Source organism: Perca fluviatilis, chromosome 1 (genome assembly GCF_010015445.1).
Source record: "Perca fluviatilis chromosome 1, GENO_Pfluv_1.0, whole genome shotgun sequence".
NCBI lineage: Eukaryota > Metazoa > Chordata > Actinopteri > Perciformes > Percidae > Perca > Perca fluviatilis.
This window is the reverse complement of record NC_053112.1, coordinates 7,354,406-7,372,898: the sequence shown is the minus strand read 5'-3', so window position 1 is coordinate 7,372,898 and position 18,493 is coordinate 7,354,406. Positions and strand designations below refer to the sequence as shown.

At 40.0% G+C, this 18,493-nt stretch overlaps 1 protein-coding gene across 3 annotated transcripts in view; it reads left to right on the top strand.

Moving 5' to 3' along the window:
* The first annotated feature begins 340 nt into the window (after window positions 1-340).
* LOC120569296 overlaps window positions 341-18,493 on the top strand; it is a 40,603-nt gene continuing 22,450 nt past the window's right edge. For all 3 annotated transcript variants that reach the window (XR_005640861.1, XM_039817140.1, XM_039817131.1), the window contains exons 1-3: window positions 341-514; window positions 10,596-10,634; window positions 10,873-10,985. Coding sequence is in view for 2 of the 3 variants with exons in the window: in XM_039817140.1 (XP_039673074.1) it covers window positions 10,873-10,985 (113 nt within the window). In the remaining variant the exon portion in view is untranslated. The remainder of the gene's footprint in view (window positions 515-10,595; window positions 10,635-10,872; window positions 10,986-18,493) is intronic.

Genomic DNA, 18,493 nt, shown 5'->3' with positions numbered 1-18,493 from the left:
ACATTATAGCTAATAATCAAAATCCTTAAGGACAAAATTGCTTTCTGTGGGAGTGTGTGCAGCCTGTTAAAAACTCCCTTGGAAAATTGTGTGTTACTGGTTGTAGTGTCCAAGACAATTGTGATTGGTTTAAAGAAATGCCAATAAACCAGAGCACGTTTTTTTCCCATTCCGGAATGCTGTGTGGACTAGCCAGACCTTCCTCCACAGCGCTGTGGAGGAAGGTCTTGTGTTGGGGGAACAGTCTCTGATGTCACTGTGGGTTTTAAACGTACTTCATGTCTAAACAATGGTCACAGAAACTGTGTTGAGTCATGATGACTGAATGTTTTATCGGCACTTCAAGGAAACGAGCCATGATGACTCGTAGAACAGGTCCGTCCACCGCTTGAACTCATGATATATAAACTCAGATTTTCCTGTCTGAAGACACAAAAAAAGAAAGAAAAGAGAAGAAGAAAGAAACAGTAATAGAAACAAAGGATATTTTTACTCTACTTGGAACATTTGAAATGTAAGAAACATCATTTTATGTTCTAATTGTTTGTATTTTCAGTGCTTTTTTTGTTATATTGTATGAAAGGTTTTATTTGATGATGATTTCAACACTTGTTCTGTTGCCATGTTTGTTTACCTCACCACTCTGTTTGAAGCTGAACAAAACACAGAATGATTATAAAATAACTTTTAATTTAATCATAAAAACATCAATCAGCAATATATTCACCTAGGGACAGTTTTTTGTCTCTGCTTACTTTAATCTGTGTACAACTTTTACTTTATGGCTGTTTGTGATGATGTGCAGATTGGTTATCTGATTTAGTAGAACAAGGAGTGATGAGTGATGGTTACCGAGGCTTCGTATCGCTTTCTCATCAGAAGCCGACTCCCTTTAAATGCCTTCCCCTCAATAACCCCCGCGTGACGCGTCTACTATGCCCTCTTCTGCCGCACAGCAACACCAGTTACCGTCAGCGGAGCGGATGTTTTCGGTTTCAGAACAGCTGATATGAGTTGGTTCAATCAAATCAGAGTAAGTTCACGCGCGTGCACCGCCACAATAAAAAGGCAGCATGAATGGAGCCATGATACTACGATTCACCATGGTAACTACCACAAACAAACTGGTTGGCAGAAATACAGCGAGTTTAAAAAGAAAACAGCGGCTGCTGCAAAAGAGAATTTGCGTGGGAGAAAATTGCTGCTAGAGTAAATGCGTTAGTTCCAATATAGTGTATTACATCATGTGACGAGGCGCATAGCTGGCGTCACGGTAGTGATGTGCTACCTAGTTTAGCTCACAAAGACTGAGTTTAAATGTTGCCTGTGTATGTTTTGTTGGCGTGTCAATATGCTCTGTTACGTATTATATGCTCCGTTTCAAATCATCTGTTAAACTTGCCATTCATTTGATTCCACACAGTAATCCCGTAGCGTTCTTGTGCACATATTTACAGCTAATACTGAGGTGATTTCTAGGCTATAGCTATATTTATCAATACATCATATTCTGTTAAAAACCATACTGTTTATCACAAACATCATCATTTATAATAATCACACAACACTTACGTCTATGTTAATTTGCTGTTTATTTAGTTTAAAAGGTAACAGGATAACTTGTAGTCTTGGTGGCTTACCGGCGTCTGCTCTGTTGTTGTTAAAGGAAAGTAATATGATTAGTAGTAAATGATTGTAATTTTGAGTAATTATTTATTTTGTCTGTCAAAGTCTTTGGTGGCTTAGTGGAATGTTTTGGTGAGTCAGATATAAATCTTTGGTAAATTTCTAGCCTACTAGATCTGTTAATTTTGGCTGATTGTAGCTTTTATTGTCTGTTCGCCTTAGCCACCCCTGTAGTTTATTTGGGGTTGGTATCTTCCATTTCCAGGGGTGCGCTACAGGCCTACAGTTTCAGCTGCTCGGGAGAGCTAGAGAAGGAAGGACGTCAGTCTGTGAAGGCTCTGGTGACTAGTGCAAAAACGTCAAACTTGTATACAGCTGTAACTTTGTATTGTTTAATAAGTTTTGACTCTCACGTCAATTTATTTCATTTTTGTGGAAGTATTTTTTTTTTTTCCTTCTTTTTCTTTTTTTTTTTCTTTTGGTTTTGTCAATTGATTATTTTGCCTATAGGCCTTAATTTGGGACAAGTATAATAAAATCCCATCCTTTTTGACACCACTTTTGATTCCGTCTGAGTGTCTACATCTGCTCACGACCATTCTGTTGCATCTACCCTCAACACATCATATTTAATCATAAGTATAATACTACTGGTGAAATGGTATTGAACCTATAATCTATTTCATTTAGGTGCAATATTGCGGACGAAAAAGTAGGCCTACTAATCCAATTCTGAGGCTGCAGCACCATCATTAATGTATATGTTTACAATGATAATAGAACAGGGGTCTTCAACGTTTTCTAAGCCAAGGACTTAGTCTTGGTCTATAAAGTGTTTATAAAATGTATGAAATTGTGAAAAACGTCAATCACAATTTCCCAGAGCCCTGATATTGCTTGTTTTGTTTCGACTAACAGTCAAAAATAAAGTTAAATCAAACAATAAAAAGTTGTAATAAATAATTTGAAAAGAGAGTCAAAATTTATTAAAAAATGGATTAAGTGCATGAAGTGCACTGTGCCCAGACAGCTCTGTATGTGGTATGAGTCCAAGAGTTTAGCAGGGGAGGATAAGGTGTGTCTGCTACAGTTGTAACTTCCTCATTTTTGAGAAAATGCAAACGAGGAAATCTTAATGCTCAAATAATGGCATGGTGCCACTTTGAGGCATGGTGCCACTTACAAAGCACTTACTGGGCTAGCTCCAAGTCACTTAGGTCAGCTGACCAGTTGTTCCTTGTGGTTCCAAGAACAAGGTTGAAGAACAGGGGAGACCGCACCTTTGCAGAAGTAGGCCCTAAACTCTGGAATCAATTGCCTCTACATATCAGGCTGACTGCTACATTGTCTGTTTTTAAATCCCGTCTAAAACATATTTTTATTCTCAGACTTTTAACACTTTACAATAGTTGCCTTTGATATTACTGTCAATTTGCTGTTAAACTGTTGTACATCACTTTGGTCAACTATTGTTGTTTTTAAATGTGCTCTATAAATAAATAAAATAAATTTGGATTTGGATTGCATATATACTGGGGGTTGTTTGGCTCCGGGGGGCCATGACAACAATATTTCCTTTGAAGGGGAGCTGTGGTCAAAAGAAGTGTGGCAGCTACTAACTGATATACAACAAATATGCCATGTTGCAAAGTCCTTTTTGTTTCATAACCAAAACTATTAACTATTACATTGTACTTGAGTCAACGACTACAATGCACGAATGAGGGTTAATTCAAACTCACATTAACAGTTCACCTTTGCACCACCAGATACCCTCAACAATTCCTGTACTGAGATACTAAAGCACATGTGAGATTATGAAAGGACCGCTGGCTGATATGGCCTAATTATAATCGATTTGTATAACAATATCTTTCCAATAGACATCAAATTAATATTAAATGTTCTGCTCTGAATAAAAAATGTTAAAGACTGCATTACGAAAATACATAGTTTTCAATTTGCTTGCAATATTGTGTAACACAATACATTATTATTGACAGAGACCCAAAATTTAATTTGGATGTCTGAGGGACCCTCCCATCCCCTCAGGGATGTCTGAGGGATATAATTATAATTATTAGTCCACTTTCAATATTGGGCAGAAACATTAAAATAATGTATAGAACATCAGTATATGTTCTTATGTTTCCCAAACCTGGATTCATAATGTCAAACTAACATTAACCATTAGTGGCTGAGTTACTAACTGACTGACTTTAAGAGAAAAGAAAAAACAACACTTTTAAAAACCTGTTATGAGAGAAAACCACATCTGAATGACTTTGTTTTCTTGGCATGTCATTGTGTTATGCTTGTACTTTTGTTTCTCTGTAAGCGTGCTGTGTCCATAACGTACGGTTTGACAAATAATTTCCCCTTGTGCAGGGTTTTCCCTGCGATTATAAGGTTTAGGTGCAGCACCTGAGTCATTTTGGGCAGCACTTAATGAATTTAACTAAAAGACTTTTCTCAGATCTTATGACTGTAGATCTTATGACTTTCTTTAGCAAGTTTTGTCTTAACCCTGCTGTTGTCTTTAGGTCAAATGTGACCCATTTTCAAAAGGTTTCTATATCAGAAATTTGGGTTTCTTTCAACCAAATTTTCAACAAAAAAAGTAATGTGGATGGTTCCCTACAACGCTCCTCACAAGTAAAAGGAACGGAGTGTCTATTTGCACCCCTGGTGCGAATAGCCTCGGCCACACAGCTGAGCTATTTACACCCTGTGAAGTAACAACAAAAAAACGTTGCTTGCGTGCACCGAAATCATGGCGGACGTTCATCTTCCATGACCGCAGAAACTCAATAGGGTCTGTCGGTACACGATCCGTTCTGCCTGCACGATCCGTTCTGCACATGCGCAAAACGTTCGCGCATGCGCTGTGGTACGAGGATTTACGACACTGCACGATCTGTTCCCCGCTTCCGGTCGACAGCCAAGCTAACTTTAGTTACGCTTCCGGTCGACAGCCAAGCTAACTTTAGTTACGCTTCCGGTCGACAGCCAAACTAACGTTAGTTTAGCTAACAGTTAATTCGGCTAACCGCTAGCTGAGACAGCACGTAATAACTTTAAAAGACCCTCAAAATAAAACGTAAAAATAAACCTTAACATATATAACAGCTGTTACGTCATGTTGTTTTTTTCCCTTGTGCTCATTTAAAATCAAATCACCCAACACTTGTCTTTATTGTTATTACTGTAAAGTCTTAATGTAGCTGTAGCCTGCTTTTCCCATTAAGTTTGACTTAACGTTATTTTAGACTGAATCTAGCTGCCAGCTAGCGTTAGCCGAATTAGCTGTTAGCTAAACACACGTTAGCTTCCTGTTGGAGGCTAGCCATAGGCTAAGCGTCGGCACAAAGACAGTGTAAACAGTAATATCTTGCGCATGTGCAGAACGGGGTGCAGGCAGAACGGTTATTGTACCGACCATTGACATATATATTAATGGGCGAATAGACCCCGTTGCTCTGGACGGAGACCAGTGAAGGCTATTAGAAGCACTTTTCTTTTCGATGATTCTTCCTTTACTTGCGCGGCCTCCAACTGACAGAGACAACGTAAATGTGACGTGAGTAACGGGTGTGCGAAAGTTGTAAGTCTTCTTGTAGCTGTGCCAAGAGAAATCTCAATCATTCCCAATCTTACAGAGACGGAGAGCGTAGGTATATGTAAGGAGATAACATAAGCACAGGCTAATTATTGCTAACTAACATGCTAGTTAACATTCGTAATTAAACCTAAACAGCTAATGTAAGTCGAAACTGCCTGCGAGCTTCTCCTGTACTATACGGTAATTCCTCTACTGTGCGACAGTTATGACACAATCGTTAGCGTATTTTTACAAAAACGTCTGCTACGGAGCCATAACGTGAGGTACAAGGTAATGGAGCCTTTTATACATTGTCGTGTTTCTTTAGAATTAAACAACGGACAAATAGAGTCTTTAAACGCTTCAGATGTAAAGTTATTCGCAGTCAAGTGACGTAAAAAAAAAATGGCGGTCAGTGGAATGCTAACAAGAGGTGATACCTTTGTAGCAACAAAATGGCGCCATCGGAGGTTCGCGTTCAGAAGCAAAGCTTACCCCCTTGGTACCGACAGGGTCCAACTGCAGCTTGCAGCAGTCGCTCACGCCACGCCCCCTGCTCACGCCACGCCCCCTTTGCTCACGCCCTCCGCTCACTTTGCTCACGCCACGCCCTCCGCTCACGCCAGGGCCCTTGTTTTATTTGCCTTCAAAATAAAAGCCCCCTTATTTTCTTTGCCTTCAAAATAAAAGCCCCCTTCTTTACAGCTGTATGCTGTAAAGGTTGTAACGTGGATGAGAGATAAAGCTCTGTTCCCGAAACTGCAGGCTAACTGCTAGCGCTAGCTAGTAGCACGACATAATGATTAAATCTCCTTGGTTGTCTAGCTAAATACATCTATCGTTTATTTAGCTAAGCATGTAAACGATCAGGAACAACGAAAACACAATGTTTAACGTTAGTGAATATTTTCACTGTCCCGGTTTCTGCCACTGTTCTGGAAAAATATGGCTTTTGGTCTCGACCGAGTCAATGTGTCTTTGTTATGTGTATAATAATATTGGAGGGAAAGTGAAACACAGCTTGGACGGGGATGCTGTTGGCTTTTCACAAGTTTAGCTAGTTAGCTAACGCTACGCCGACGTTTGCTAACGTTAGCGCAGCAGCGTTAGTTAAATACCGGTATTACAACTGCCTTCGGAGCTGCGTCCACGTTGTCAACATAAGACATGTGGCATTAGTGCTCCTTTTGTATCATACTTTTATTGAATGAAATATTAAGCCTCGCTCCTATGAAATAGGTTTATTTGTAACATTACACACAAAGCTAACAGGCTATAGTTAGACTGTACGTATGCTAGCGGGATTAGCTAACGTTGCGTAGCCAGCCAGCAACTTCGGCAATCGGCAGTAGTTTCGGCGAGCTAACCCAGACAGTATGTCGCCCACAATCAACCTCTGCTGCTAAAAGCACTCAATCTGCAGTGATGTTTGAAATGGAGACACATGGATGTGTTAGCTGTCGTTGTTAGCTCGCCGAAACTACTGCCGAAGCTGCTGGCTGGCTATGCAACATTAGCTAATGTCCGCTAACATACGTACAGGCTAACTATAGCCAGTTACCTTTGTGTGTAACTAACAAAAACTCACCCATCTCGTAGGAGCGAAGTTTAACGTTTCATTCAATAACATTATGGTTCAAAAGGAGCACTAACGCCACAAGTCTTATGTTGACAACGTGGACGCAGATATAGGAAACTCCAAAGGCAGTCGTAATATTTACCTAGCTAGCCGTCTAGGCTAACACTCTTACGCTAACGTTAGCGAAACGTCGGCGTAGCATTAGCTAGCTGTCTAAACTTGTGAAAAGCTGAACAACATCCCCGTCCAAGTAATAAATAAACACTAGGCAAATATGTTGTTACTGGAGCTAGTAGGCTACCATCAAAACGTGAGATATCTAATCAATATGTTTACAACTGTTGGGGGGTTTCGCAGGTGGGACTGGCAAGTTAGCCCATAGCTAGCATATAGCTAGCATGATGCTTTGTATTTTCTAAGTTTACCAGTACCTCTAAGCAGTGGTTTAATTGGCTTTTGTAGGGAGGGGGAGCCTTTATTTACGGGGAATGGTCATCATTCAAAATCGCGCCGTAAAATGTGTTTTTACACCAAAGGGGCTCTTTTTCCAGTATTAATGTGTAAGGTAGGGTTGATTAGTTATTCAAACAAAGAGAAATACTTTACAATTCACTTACTTTATTTTTTTTTATTTTTTTAAAATCTTTTATAGGCTAATGTTAACAGGCAGGCAATGGATTTCACCCTTGGAAAATGTATGAATTTGAACATGTTTGAAAATATTGGTTGGCAAATATGTAAAAATCTTTTTAAACAAGAACATTATGTTGATTTAAGAGAATCAGAAACCATAGTCTTTTTAACAGTGATTGGCTGGCCCAGCTTGTTAATAGCCAGTGTATGTTAATTTAAGCTTCCAGTTTGTTAGATGGCACCAACATTTGGTCTATAACTGGCCTGGCAACCCAAAGGCCAAGGTTTTGCTTCCAGATTTGTGTGCTGACTTATGATGTGGGGGTCTGGGGGTCCTCCCCCAGAATTTTTTTAGCATTAAACACTTCATTTCCTGAATTTGTATGCACCTATTTCTACTAGGCCTACCTTTTTTTCTGAATAAATATGCCTGAAATATCGTTATGTAAAGGGAAACATTACAATCCAAATCTAAAAACATAATGGAAAATATTGCAGTAAGGCTGTAAGCTGTATTGCTTTCATCTATTTATTCTCCTTTAGATCGACTTTTCAAATTATATCTGAGTCAGCACACATGTAGCCTAGGCATCATTTATTCTTCCCTCTTTTGCATCTTTTGTTTGGGAATTAACCTCCGTAAATGTGCATATGACAATTATTCACCTTAGTGATACATTATTCATTTAATTTATTAATAAACCTCTGGACTGTAATATTTCAGATGTTTGAGCAAAATTTCTGCTCATGTCCAAAACTTTGTGCACAATAACTCATCCCATCTGTGTTCTCTGAGATTTGGAGGAGTTGTGATATTTTGTGAAAAAAATGAAGTTTATAATTACGAGCTATTACGAGAATAAAGTCACTATATTTCAGAAAATAATCTACCTGCACCGTAGTCTGCTGTGCATTACGTGATTGCTCTGCTGATACGGTAGATCTCAGACCGTCTGACAGACACAGCCCCGTTTGAAACACAGAGCCCCGTTTGAGACGTTTAGGGAAGTGGCTGTACGCTGCTAAACATCGGAGGTGGAAACCCGAAATGTATGGAAGAAATGCACGGAGCTCAAACGCGAAACATCTGCCGCAGCACGTCGACAGCAGAGCGCATCCATAAACCTGAAGCTGCGCAGCTTTTTACAGCGAGAGTGGACACTAAACGATGCCCGGTTTCATATTTGTCAGTCAACTTTTCAAAATACATTCGGGGCTACACTCAAAACATTCGGGGCTGAACCCCCGGCAAAATGTTTGATGCTGAAGGAGACGGAGCTGAGCTCCGGCACGGTGTGTTGTGGACCTGAGGAGGCGGAGCTGCGCTCCGGTGCGCTCCGGCCCAATTTAACCTCTGCCTCTAAGTTTACCTTTAACACTATTTGGAGACATTTGTAACAATGATATATTGAGTGCTATATGTACCTATGAATCAACAGTGGTGGTTAACCTGCAACATGGGCTTTAATACATCCATGGTCAAACTGCGTCTTGTAGTAAACTAACCCTGAAAGTCGGAAGTTGCGTGCCAGCGGGGGCGTGGCGTGAGCGGGCGTGGCGTGAGCAGGGGGCGTGGCGTGGCGTGGCGTGAGCGACTGCTGCAAGCTGCAGTTGGACCCATAGACTGTTAATATATACAGTCTATGGTTGGACCCTTCTCCAGAAACTGACAAAGTTTTGTCTCTAAAATTTATAATAATTGAATTTCTAGCAGGAAATGGATACTACAGTTGTGCTTTCTGTCTTCAGTGAAAGCATACAACCGTTAGTTTGTTAGTTAGTACCTAGTTTTTGTATACAGTATGGTTACCTAGCAACTGAGGCTTGAAGAAACCAAGTGGTTGTTCAGCATCTTGTAAGAACTGCTAGGTGGGTGGTTAGTATGCTTACCTTTGGTATGGGAGTTTGGAGTTTGATTCCCCTGTTTGGTGATCTTATTTTTAAAATTTTGGATTGGATAATTTTTTTTTTTGCAGGGTGGTAGGGGAAGACTCATGAATATGCCTGCTCTAGTTGGGTTGGTTAGGTTTAGGCAAGAGGAGTGGGATGGTTATGGTTAGGGTAAGAATGTCAGGGTGATAATATTCCAAAAAGGTGTAATACATGAGTAGTATGGATAACTGTGTGTAAATATATGCCAAGGTACTGTAAATACACAGGGGTGCAAATAGCATACATTGATATTTGTACCAGATAGGGTATTAATAGAACACATTGCCGTGTGCACCGGCGGGGTACGAATAGCATTCATTTCTAATTGCACCAGGGTACAAATAGCATACACTTCTAATTGTACCAGGGGTGCAAATAGCATACACTGCTAATTGTACCAGGGGTGCAAATAGCATACCAGGGGTGCAAATAGCATACACTGCTAATTGTACCAGGGGTGCAAATAGCATACACTGCTAAATGTACCAGGGGTGCAAATAGCATACACTGCTAATTGTACCAGGGGTGCAAATAGCCTCACCCTAAAAGGAATGATCAGTTCCCTACTTTCATTGAATTTGGGTGTTTAATTCAATTTTATAGCATTTGAAAAAAAGAATATAAAAGAACGTTGAAAAAAGTGACAAAAATGTCGGAAAGGGCTTCTAAAAGGCAGGAAAATCCCACTAAAATGTCAAAAGGCGCAGAAAAAAGTTGATAAAAACATCAGAAAATGTGACAAAAAAACTTGGACAAAAGTGACAAAAACGTTGACCCAGAAAAACAAAAAGTTGCATGGTCGACGGGAAGACAACACAAGGGTTAACATTTTTTGAGTTTTTTTTTTTTATTTATGATTTGCTCTAGCTTTTCAAACATATTAAGACACAGATATAGTTATAATAACAGTTCAAAATGATATGAAAAAGAGACACAAAACTACCACAAAGGGACACAAACCCACTGCAAAGAGATGCAAAAAAACCACATAAAAACACAAAACGTATGGGGAAATTGATTTTATTTTATACCTTGAAAAATGTAACATTTTCTTTTGGAAGGACGCCTAAACCCCCGCCAAATAAACACACCTAAGTCTTCCACAAAGTGAGGGAAATCACTGCCCTTGTGGACAATAAAGTCCATAGGATTTAGTAAAAATATAATTACTGTAACTTCCACATGATGCGAATAAAGCTATCTCTTTTTGTTTCTTTTCTGTAGTTTTTAGACTGACAAACCCTGTGAGCAACAATACTGAAGGTGAGCAATGTTCTTCTCTCAGAAAACTTTTGAGCAGGCAGAACATAAACTTGCAGAAATGTGAAGCTTTTGCCAATGCCTTTGGTGTGGGAGATCAGGGTTCAACTCCCACTATGATACATCAACCAAAGTGTTACACATATAGCAATTATAAGTTGCTTTGGCTAAAGGTGTCAGCTAAATGACATGTAATATTCATAACTACCAATTTATTAATCAAAACTTGTTCTGTGTGCAGATGGCTGGCCTGTGTTGGATGGCTGTGGTGCTGGTCTTCAGCCTGTCTGTTGGAAACACTGGGACTATGACTCAGAATGAGGTCCAAGCAATTGTAAACTTCATCCTGAACAAGTGAGTACATTTGTTTTGCTAATTGTTGGAAGTACAGAAATGTTCAGTATTTTAAAAAAAGAGTTATTGATGAATAAAGTTGATGAGACCGTAAGTCACCCCAAGGTTTCAATCAACAACAACAGATGAAGACTGAAATCTGTTTTAATGGTAATAACATGAACTCAGATATTGAAATCTATTTTCCCTGGGAGGGGCAGTTTATGTTTATGAATCATTTCAACATTTGAGTGATTGCATTATGGAAGAGGTTACAGATATAATTAATGGTGTATAAACTAAAATGCAGCCTTTAAATGCAATAACTCATCAATCAATCCTTGTGCCATATATATACTTAATAATTCAGTTAATTTGAAAATAAAGAATTTCAAAGAAAGATAAGTAATGGGCCTTTTACTTTTACCTTTAACTGGCCCCTGGCCTCCTGTCATTTGGCAAGATGGCCCCCGGGCAAAGTGACTTCAGTATCTCTGCTGCTGTAGACTCTGAGGGTCCTGTCTTGCAACCACTGCGTCACAGCGCAAATCGCGAACCAAGTCTCTGTAATGGAAAAATTACATTTAAGCATAATTCCTTACATTTTTATGTTTTATTTGTACTTTAATTCTCTCACAAATGCTGGAAGAGTTTATCTCATTACCACATGTAGATTTTGATTCTAACTTTGTGAGACATCCAGTCTGGAACATGATGTGAGCACTGTTAGCCTGAACAGATAGGGGGCTACAAGGTCACCCTAAAAACTATCTCTAGTTTTCCCATGCCAGTTGAGATGTAACTGGGGGGTGAAAGTCATACAGGGAGGAGGAGGTGAGATGGCTCCAAGATGTCTCTTGTGTATTGCTTGATTTTCTTCATGTGTATCAGATTGCCTGTAAAAATTGTAGCGTCATACCCAGCCAAGTGCGTGTGTGCTGTCACTCTGAAGATGCATATAAGCCTAGTGATCTGTTCACTCATTTGAGAAACTGACTCCACACTGGGCTGCGGCCTTTTGTGAAATCATGTTGCTCCTATTTGCAAATATATCTTTTAATAAAATACAAAAACCCAACTTGGTTTTAGTCTCAGTCTGTCTTATTTGTTTCGATTTTCAAAAACTCTGAAAACTCTTCTCCCCCTGCTGAAAAGGAAACTTCCACTAGGCAAGGCAAGGCAAGGCAGCTTTATTTGTATTGCACATTTCAGCAACAAGACAATTCAAAGTGCTTTACATGAAACATTAAAAAAACAGTTAAAAAACAATTAAAAACAATTTCAAAGCATTAAAAGACAAAAAATAGAAAACAATTAAAAACTATTTAAAATCATTAAAAGACAAGAATGAAATGTACAGTGCAGTATAAGAATATTAAAAAAAGAGCTGTTAAAAATAGATTATTTAAAAGAAAGGCAACATTAAAAAGATATGTCTTCAGCCTGGATATAAAAGAACTGAGAGTTGCAGCGGACCTGCAGTTTTGTGGGAGTTTGTTCCAGATGTGTGGAGCATAAAAACTGAACGCTGCTTCCCCCTGTTTAGTTCTGACTCTGGGGACAACAAGTAGACCTGTCCCAGACCACCTGAGAGGTCTGGGTGGGTCATAATGTAGCAGCAGATCAGAAATGTATTTTGGCCCTAAACCGTTTAGTGATTTATAAACCAGTAAAAGTATTTTGAAATCAATTCTTTGAGGCACTGGAAGCCAGTGTAGAGACTTCAGAACTGGAGTGATGTGATCCACTTTCTTGGTCTTAGTGAGGACTCGGGCAGCAGCGTTCTGAATCAGCTGCAGCTGTCTGAGTGATTTTTTAGGTAGACCTGTAAAGACACCGTCGCAGTAGTCCAGTCTACTGAAGATAAAAGCATGGACAAGTTTTTCCAAATCCTGCTGAGACATAAGTCCTTTAACCCTTGATATATTTTTAAGGTGATAATAGGCTGATTTTATAATTTTCTTAATGTGACTTTTAAAATTCAGGTCTGAGTCCATGACAACACCAAGATTTCTACATCTCTTTGCTAGATTTCTACATCTCTTTGCTAGATTTCTACATCTCTTTGCTAGTTTAAGACCGACCCAGTTGTCAATTTCCCGTTCAGCGTCCACGTCGTTTAAATAGCAAATGCAGCTGTGCCCATCTGTGGCCCATGGGCGTGCTGGTCTTACAGCAAGGTGTGTTCAGGTGCATTCTGGGCGTGCTGATCTTACAGGGAGGTGTGTTCAGGTGCATTCTGGGCATGCTGATCTTACAGGGAGGTGTGTTCAGGTGCATTCTGGGCGTGCTGATCTTACAGGGAGGTGTGTTCAGGTGCATTCTGGGTGTATTGCTATTTTGAAGCAGCGGGAAGTGATCGCGCCATTGACCAACAGAAACCTGGTCTGAAGTCAATAACGCAGCATTTCATTGTTATTTTAACAGAGCATTAGTAAATGTGCCTAGGTTTGTGCACAACGCGAGCACACTATGCTTGTTACACACACAGGGACACGCATCAGCACACACACATTAAAAATAAAAAGCAAATCCTCCATCATAACAGCAATGCTCCAAGGTCCAAACGCGCCTGGCTTTTAAAGGGAATGGGAGATGATCTCTGATTGGTTGATTGCATGTTACGCCCAAAACACACCTATGAATTAATTAAGACACTAAGTACAACCCTTTAGGACCAAGCGCCCAGCGCACAGACACTTTTTTCTGCCATTAAACTAGCAAAAGTGGATTCGTACACACTCTAAACACACCTGCTCCAGGCGCTTCACACCGTGCTCTTAGATCGTTACATTAGGGCCCTTTGTGTTGTTTTATCTACAGTCTGCTGACCTTTTAGTGAAGTCTCCACTATCTTTGGTTCTATATCTCCTTGGCTGGTTGAGTGATGGAGAGATTGCTATTCATGGTTCTATATCTCTAAAATCAACCTCATCCATTAATCCATCTATTTATTTATTCTTCTATCATTATGTATCCATCTCCATGCATCAAACTTTGGATCTGTACTTATACCCTGGCAAAAGGTAATACTTTGTTTTCTTTGACAGGTACTTCATACCTAACACACAGTTCAGTTTGGCTGTAAACATCCCAGTGAACCAGAACCTGAACAGGCTTCAGGACCTCTTCAAAGCTGACGTTGCTAACAATGTAAAAAACGTGGTTCAAAGCGAGGAAGTGTACAAAGGTACCAATGTGGTTGAAGCAACACATAAAACAACGACAGCAGCAAATGGAAAGCCGTATACTGATCATGCAGAGGCACGAGTACTGGCCAACATAAAACATTTAGCTGACAGTAGTGCGGGTAAAAGTCTGTTCTTCTATTCTTACCTTTCTCCATGTGGTGCCAAGTGTACAAACCCAAACAAAAACAATATCTTAAAAAAGATTGATAACATTCCCAATGACAGATGGGTAGACAGTGCCTTTGTGTTTTCCAAAGTATTTGAAGGGTACACAGATCAAAATGGCTTGTTTACTCCTTTTCCCGTAGAAGAAATTAGAGACACCCTTAAGAAACTTGGAGCAACTTTATTTGGTCGCGACAACATATTCCGTTGTTCCTTCTCAAGAGGTCAAACCAGTTGCATCAAGTGCTTCATCAATGAATCTCCAGAACCTGTTGATGGTTGTGTTCAAAACTAGACATAAATGTGTAAAACCCAACAGGGGCTGTGGTAGAGTTGCCATGGAGTAGAGGAGTTCTGGGCTCTACTGTTTTAGGCCCAACTGATGGGAAACAAACACAAACACAACTGGATCCTACTGAAATTACATTTAAAGAAATTGATTGATTTATGCCTAACGATGCTATTTCTCCTTTAAACTACAGTACGAGCTTAATAAAGTGACACGCTGGGGACACAAACACATCTCAGAAGTTTGCTTTGGTCCAATCATTAACCAGCATTTTCCTGCACACGAGGTTTTAAGTGATTGTTTACCTTAACACGGACTGATTTTGGGGTTGTTCCATTTAACTGTTGTGAATTACCAAATGCCTGCTCTTAATGGTTGACTCTCCTTAAATCAGAGTGTGGTCTAGACTTACTCTATCTGTAAAGTGTCCTGAGATAACTACTGTTATAATTAATAAGAATCATGTCCTTCAATGACTCTCAGTGGTTTTAGGTTAGGAGGAATTTTCTGTCCTATCCAAATAAAAAACTAAACTAACTGAAATATGGTAGACTGCTGCGGAGATTAAACAGCCAGACAATTACATGTTTAAGTGTATTATAATTATTGCCAATATAAACCATGCAACACTATGCTACTGTATAATACACCAAACAATACAATATAATGACATCGGGGAGTGATCCAATTGGACATGCGAGTGGAACCAAACGCAATCCATTAAGGGAAGAAGACACATAGGTCATTTGAAAAAATGTTGGGTTAAAATGTAAGTAAGGGTGTTTTCACACATACCTCGTTTGGTCCGGACTTTCGGACTTTTTAGTTTGATCCAAACCAAAATTACAGGTGTGAAACCTCCACCGGACCATGGTCCGGATCAAAAGACCAAATTTTGGTCCAACAAAAAGAGGTGGTCTCGGTCCGGACCAAACTGAACCATGATCCGGTTCGTTTATAGTGTGAAAGCATTTTTGGGATGGTTCGGACTTTCGGACCAAATACAGGAAGCTCTGGCAGGCTCTCCTCGTGTTACAAGACCGGGGAAGCTCCTTTAAGGAACAGCTCGGTGCTTAGTGAGAGAGAGAGAGAGAGAGAGAGAGAGAGAGAGAGAGAGAGAGAGAGAGAGAGTGAGAGAGAGAGTGAGAGAGAGAGAGAGAGAGAGAGAGAGAGAGAGAGAGTGAGAGAGAGAGTGAGAGAGAGAGAGAGAGAGAGAGAGAGTGAGAGAGAGAGAGTGAGAGAGAGAGAGTGAGAGAGAGAGAGAGAGAGAGGAGAGAGAGAGAGTGAGAGAGAGAGACTGTAAATGCGCTCAGAGCAGACAGCTGTCAGTTATCAGAGCTGAGAATACATCAGCAGTTTATTTGTTAAGTGGTAGTAAATGTAGGCTACAGTGTGTGTTTCCGTTTGTCTCTGAATAAATGCTCCAGAAAGAAAGTTCCCGTATCTTGCTTCTCTACATCACAACAAAACAAAAAGAGCCGCGGCAGTAGGGGAGAGCAGCGGTCGGTTGAATAGCCTAAACTCGGACCCAGAGAGAGGATACGAGAGGACGGGGAAGCCCGTCAACAAACCAATCAGTTCTAAGTATCTGGAGACGCAGCTCACGTATGTGATGACGGCAGGATGTAGTTTTGTCACGTATAGATCTGTAGTGCGCTTGCAAAACTGCAGTGTGAAACCAAAACTTACCGGATCAAATGTATACAATGTAACAAAAACATGAACCTTGGTTCGGACTTTCATGTGTGAAAACGCCCTAAGTAAAGTGTATTTATAAAGCACCTTTCAAAACCAGGGTTACACTCTGCTGTACAGAGCAACATTAATTAACATTAATAAAAACTAGAAAAACTAGAAAATGAAATCAGGGTATGGAGGAAGTGACGAGGTGTACCAAGGTACCAATGTGGTTACTGCAACATATAAAACCATTACAGCACCAAATGGAAACCAGTATACTGGACATGAAGAGGCCTGTGTGCTGGACAATATAAAACCTTTAGTAGACTGTAGTGAGGGTAAAATTCTGGTCCTCTGTTCTGACCCTTCTCCATGTGGTACCAAGTGTACAAACCCAGACAATCTCAATAATATCTCAGAAAAGATTGATAACGGGGAGAATACTAGCTCACCCGGTAGAGTGTGTACCCCATGTAGGCTGAGTCTTTGGCAGCAGCTGGGGTTGGAATCCAACCCGCGGCCCTTTGCTGCATGTCGCCCCCCCTCTCTCTACCTTTTCCTGTCTTAAAAGCTGTCCGGTTGTGCCCGGGTAGCTCAGTTGGTAGAGCGTGCGCAAATACTCAGAGACTCAGGCCTTGACGCAGGGCTGCGGTTTCGGTTACGACCTACTTCCCCTTTGCTGCATGTCGTTCCTCCTCTGTCTCCCTCTTTTCGTCTAAGCTGTCCTGTCCAATGAAGACCTAAAACACCAAAAAAAAATCTTAAAAAAAGCTGTCCTGTCAATTAAAGGCCATAAAAAGTGTGGAAAATTATCTTAAAGAAAAGATTGATATGGTCGTTAACCACTCCACATGTGTTTTCAAAGGTATATGACAGCCAGGGTATTATTCCCATTCCTCAACATTAAATTAAAGAGAGTCTTAATAAGTTTGAAGCAACTAAAATTGGTCACAACAACATATTCCGTTGTTACTTCGCAAGTAGATAGATAGATAGATAGATAGATAGATAGATAGATAGATAGATAGATAGATAGATAGATAGATAGATAGATAGATTTTTATTTATCCCAAAAATAGAAAATTACAAACACACAGCACACATACTGAATATGCATGAAATAATAGGATGCAACATACATGAAATAACAAATATTTAAAATACAAGTTAGGAATAAAAATGTTCAACTACTTAAATAGTATTAATATAGATGTAAGTAAACCTATTGTGCAAGTTGTACTTAGTGCAGTTGTGATGTCTATGAGTCTTATCTAACACTCAGTGATGACGTGTTAATAAAGTTGTATTGTCTGGTAGGAATGATTTCTTGTAGCGGTACGTGCGACATCGAAGCTGTCGGAGCCTCTTAGAGAAGGTGCTCCTCTGTTGGACCAGTGTGGGGGGGTGGAGAGGGTGGTGGGGGTATCCGTGATAGATAACAGTTTGTTCAGTGACCTCCTCTCCACCACAGCTTCAAATGTCTCCTGTTTGCAGCCAATAGTGATGTTACCCGTGAACCCCCCCCTGCTTCGAGGCATGTATCGAAGACATGAACCAATTTGGACTGGAGCTTGGTATCGGAGCTCGATTCGTTTTGTGTAAATCACGTGACCAGTGACATCTGAAGCTTCGTTTCACACACACCCACGTGACTGCTTCGAAGTTGAATTCAAAGCTTTAAAGTTGTGCGACGCGGGGGCGTCTTTGTGGGTTGTTGCATTAGGAGAGAGAGTCAACAGAGTCAGGAGAGTCAGTGAATAGAGAGATTATTATAGCGATTATTATAGCGAGTAGAGAGTTCATAGAAAGTGTATAGCCAGTAAAAAGTTTAAAGCAAGTCGAAAGTTCATAGCCTAGAAAGTTCATAGCGAGTAGAGAGTTCATAGTAGAGAGATGATTGCAAGTAAGTTTATAGCGAGTATTAAAGTGTATTTTGCTGAGGAGACTATGTTGCTCTAGGCTACGTACTCAATATAATCACAGAAATGTGTTCTTCATTCTTTCCCTCCCAAATAGATGTATTTTTTTACAAACACAAGACACGTTCACAACCAAGGTCCCAAATAGGCTTAGTTATTTATGTCATTATTTATTTATGCATGAATTCATACTCAAAATGTATTCATCTTTGACTCAAAGACATTCATGGCTAATATCTGTGAAAACAGTTTGTGACACAATGCTATCCCTAACTTTCACCACCA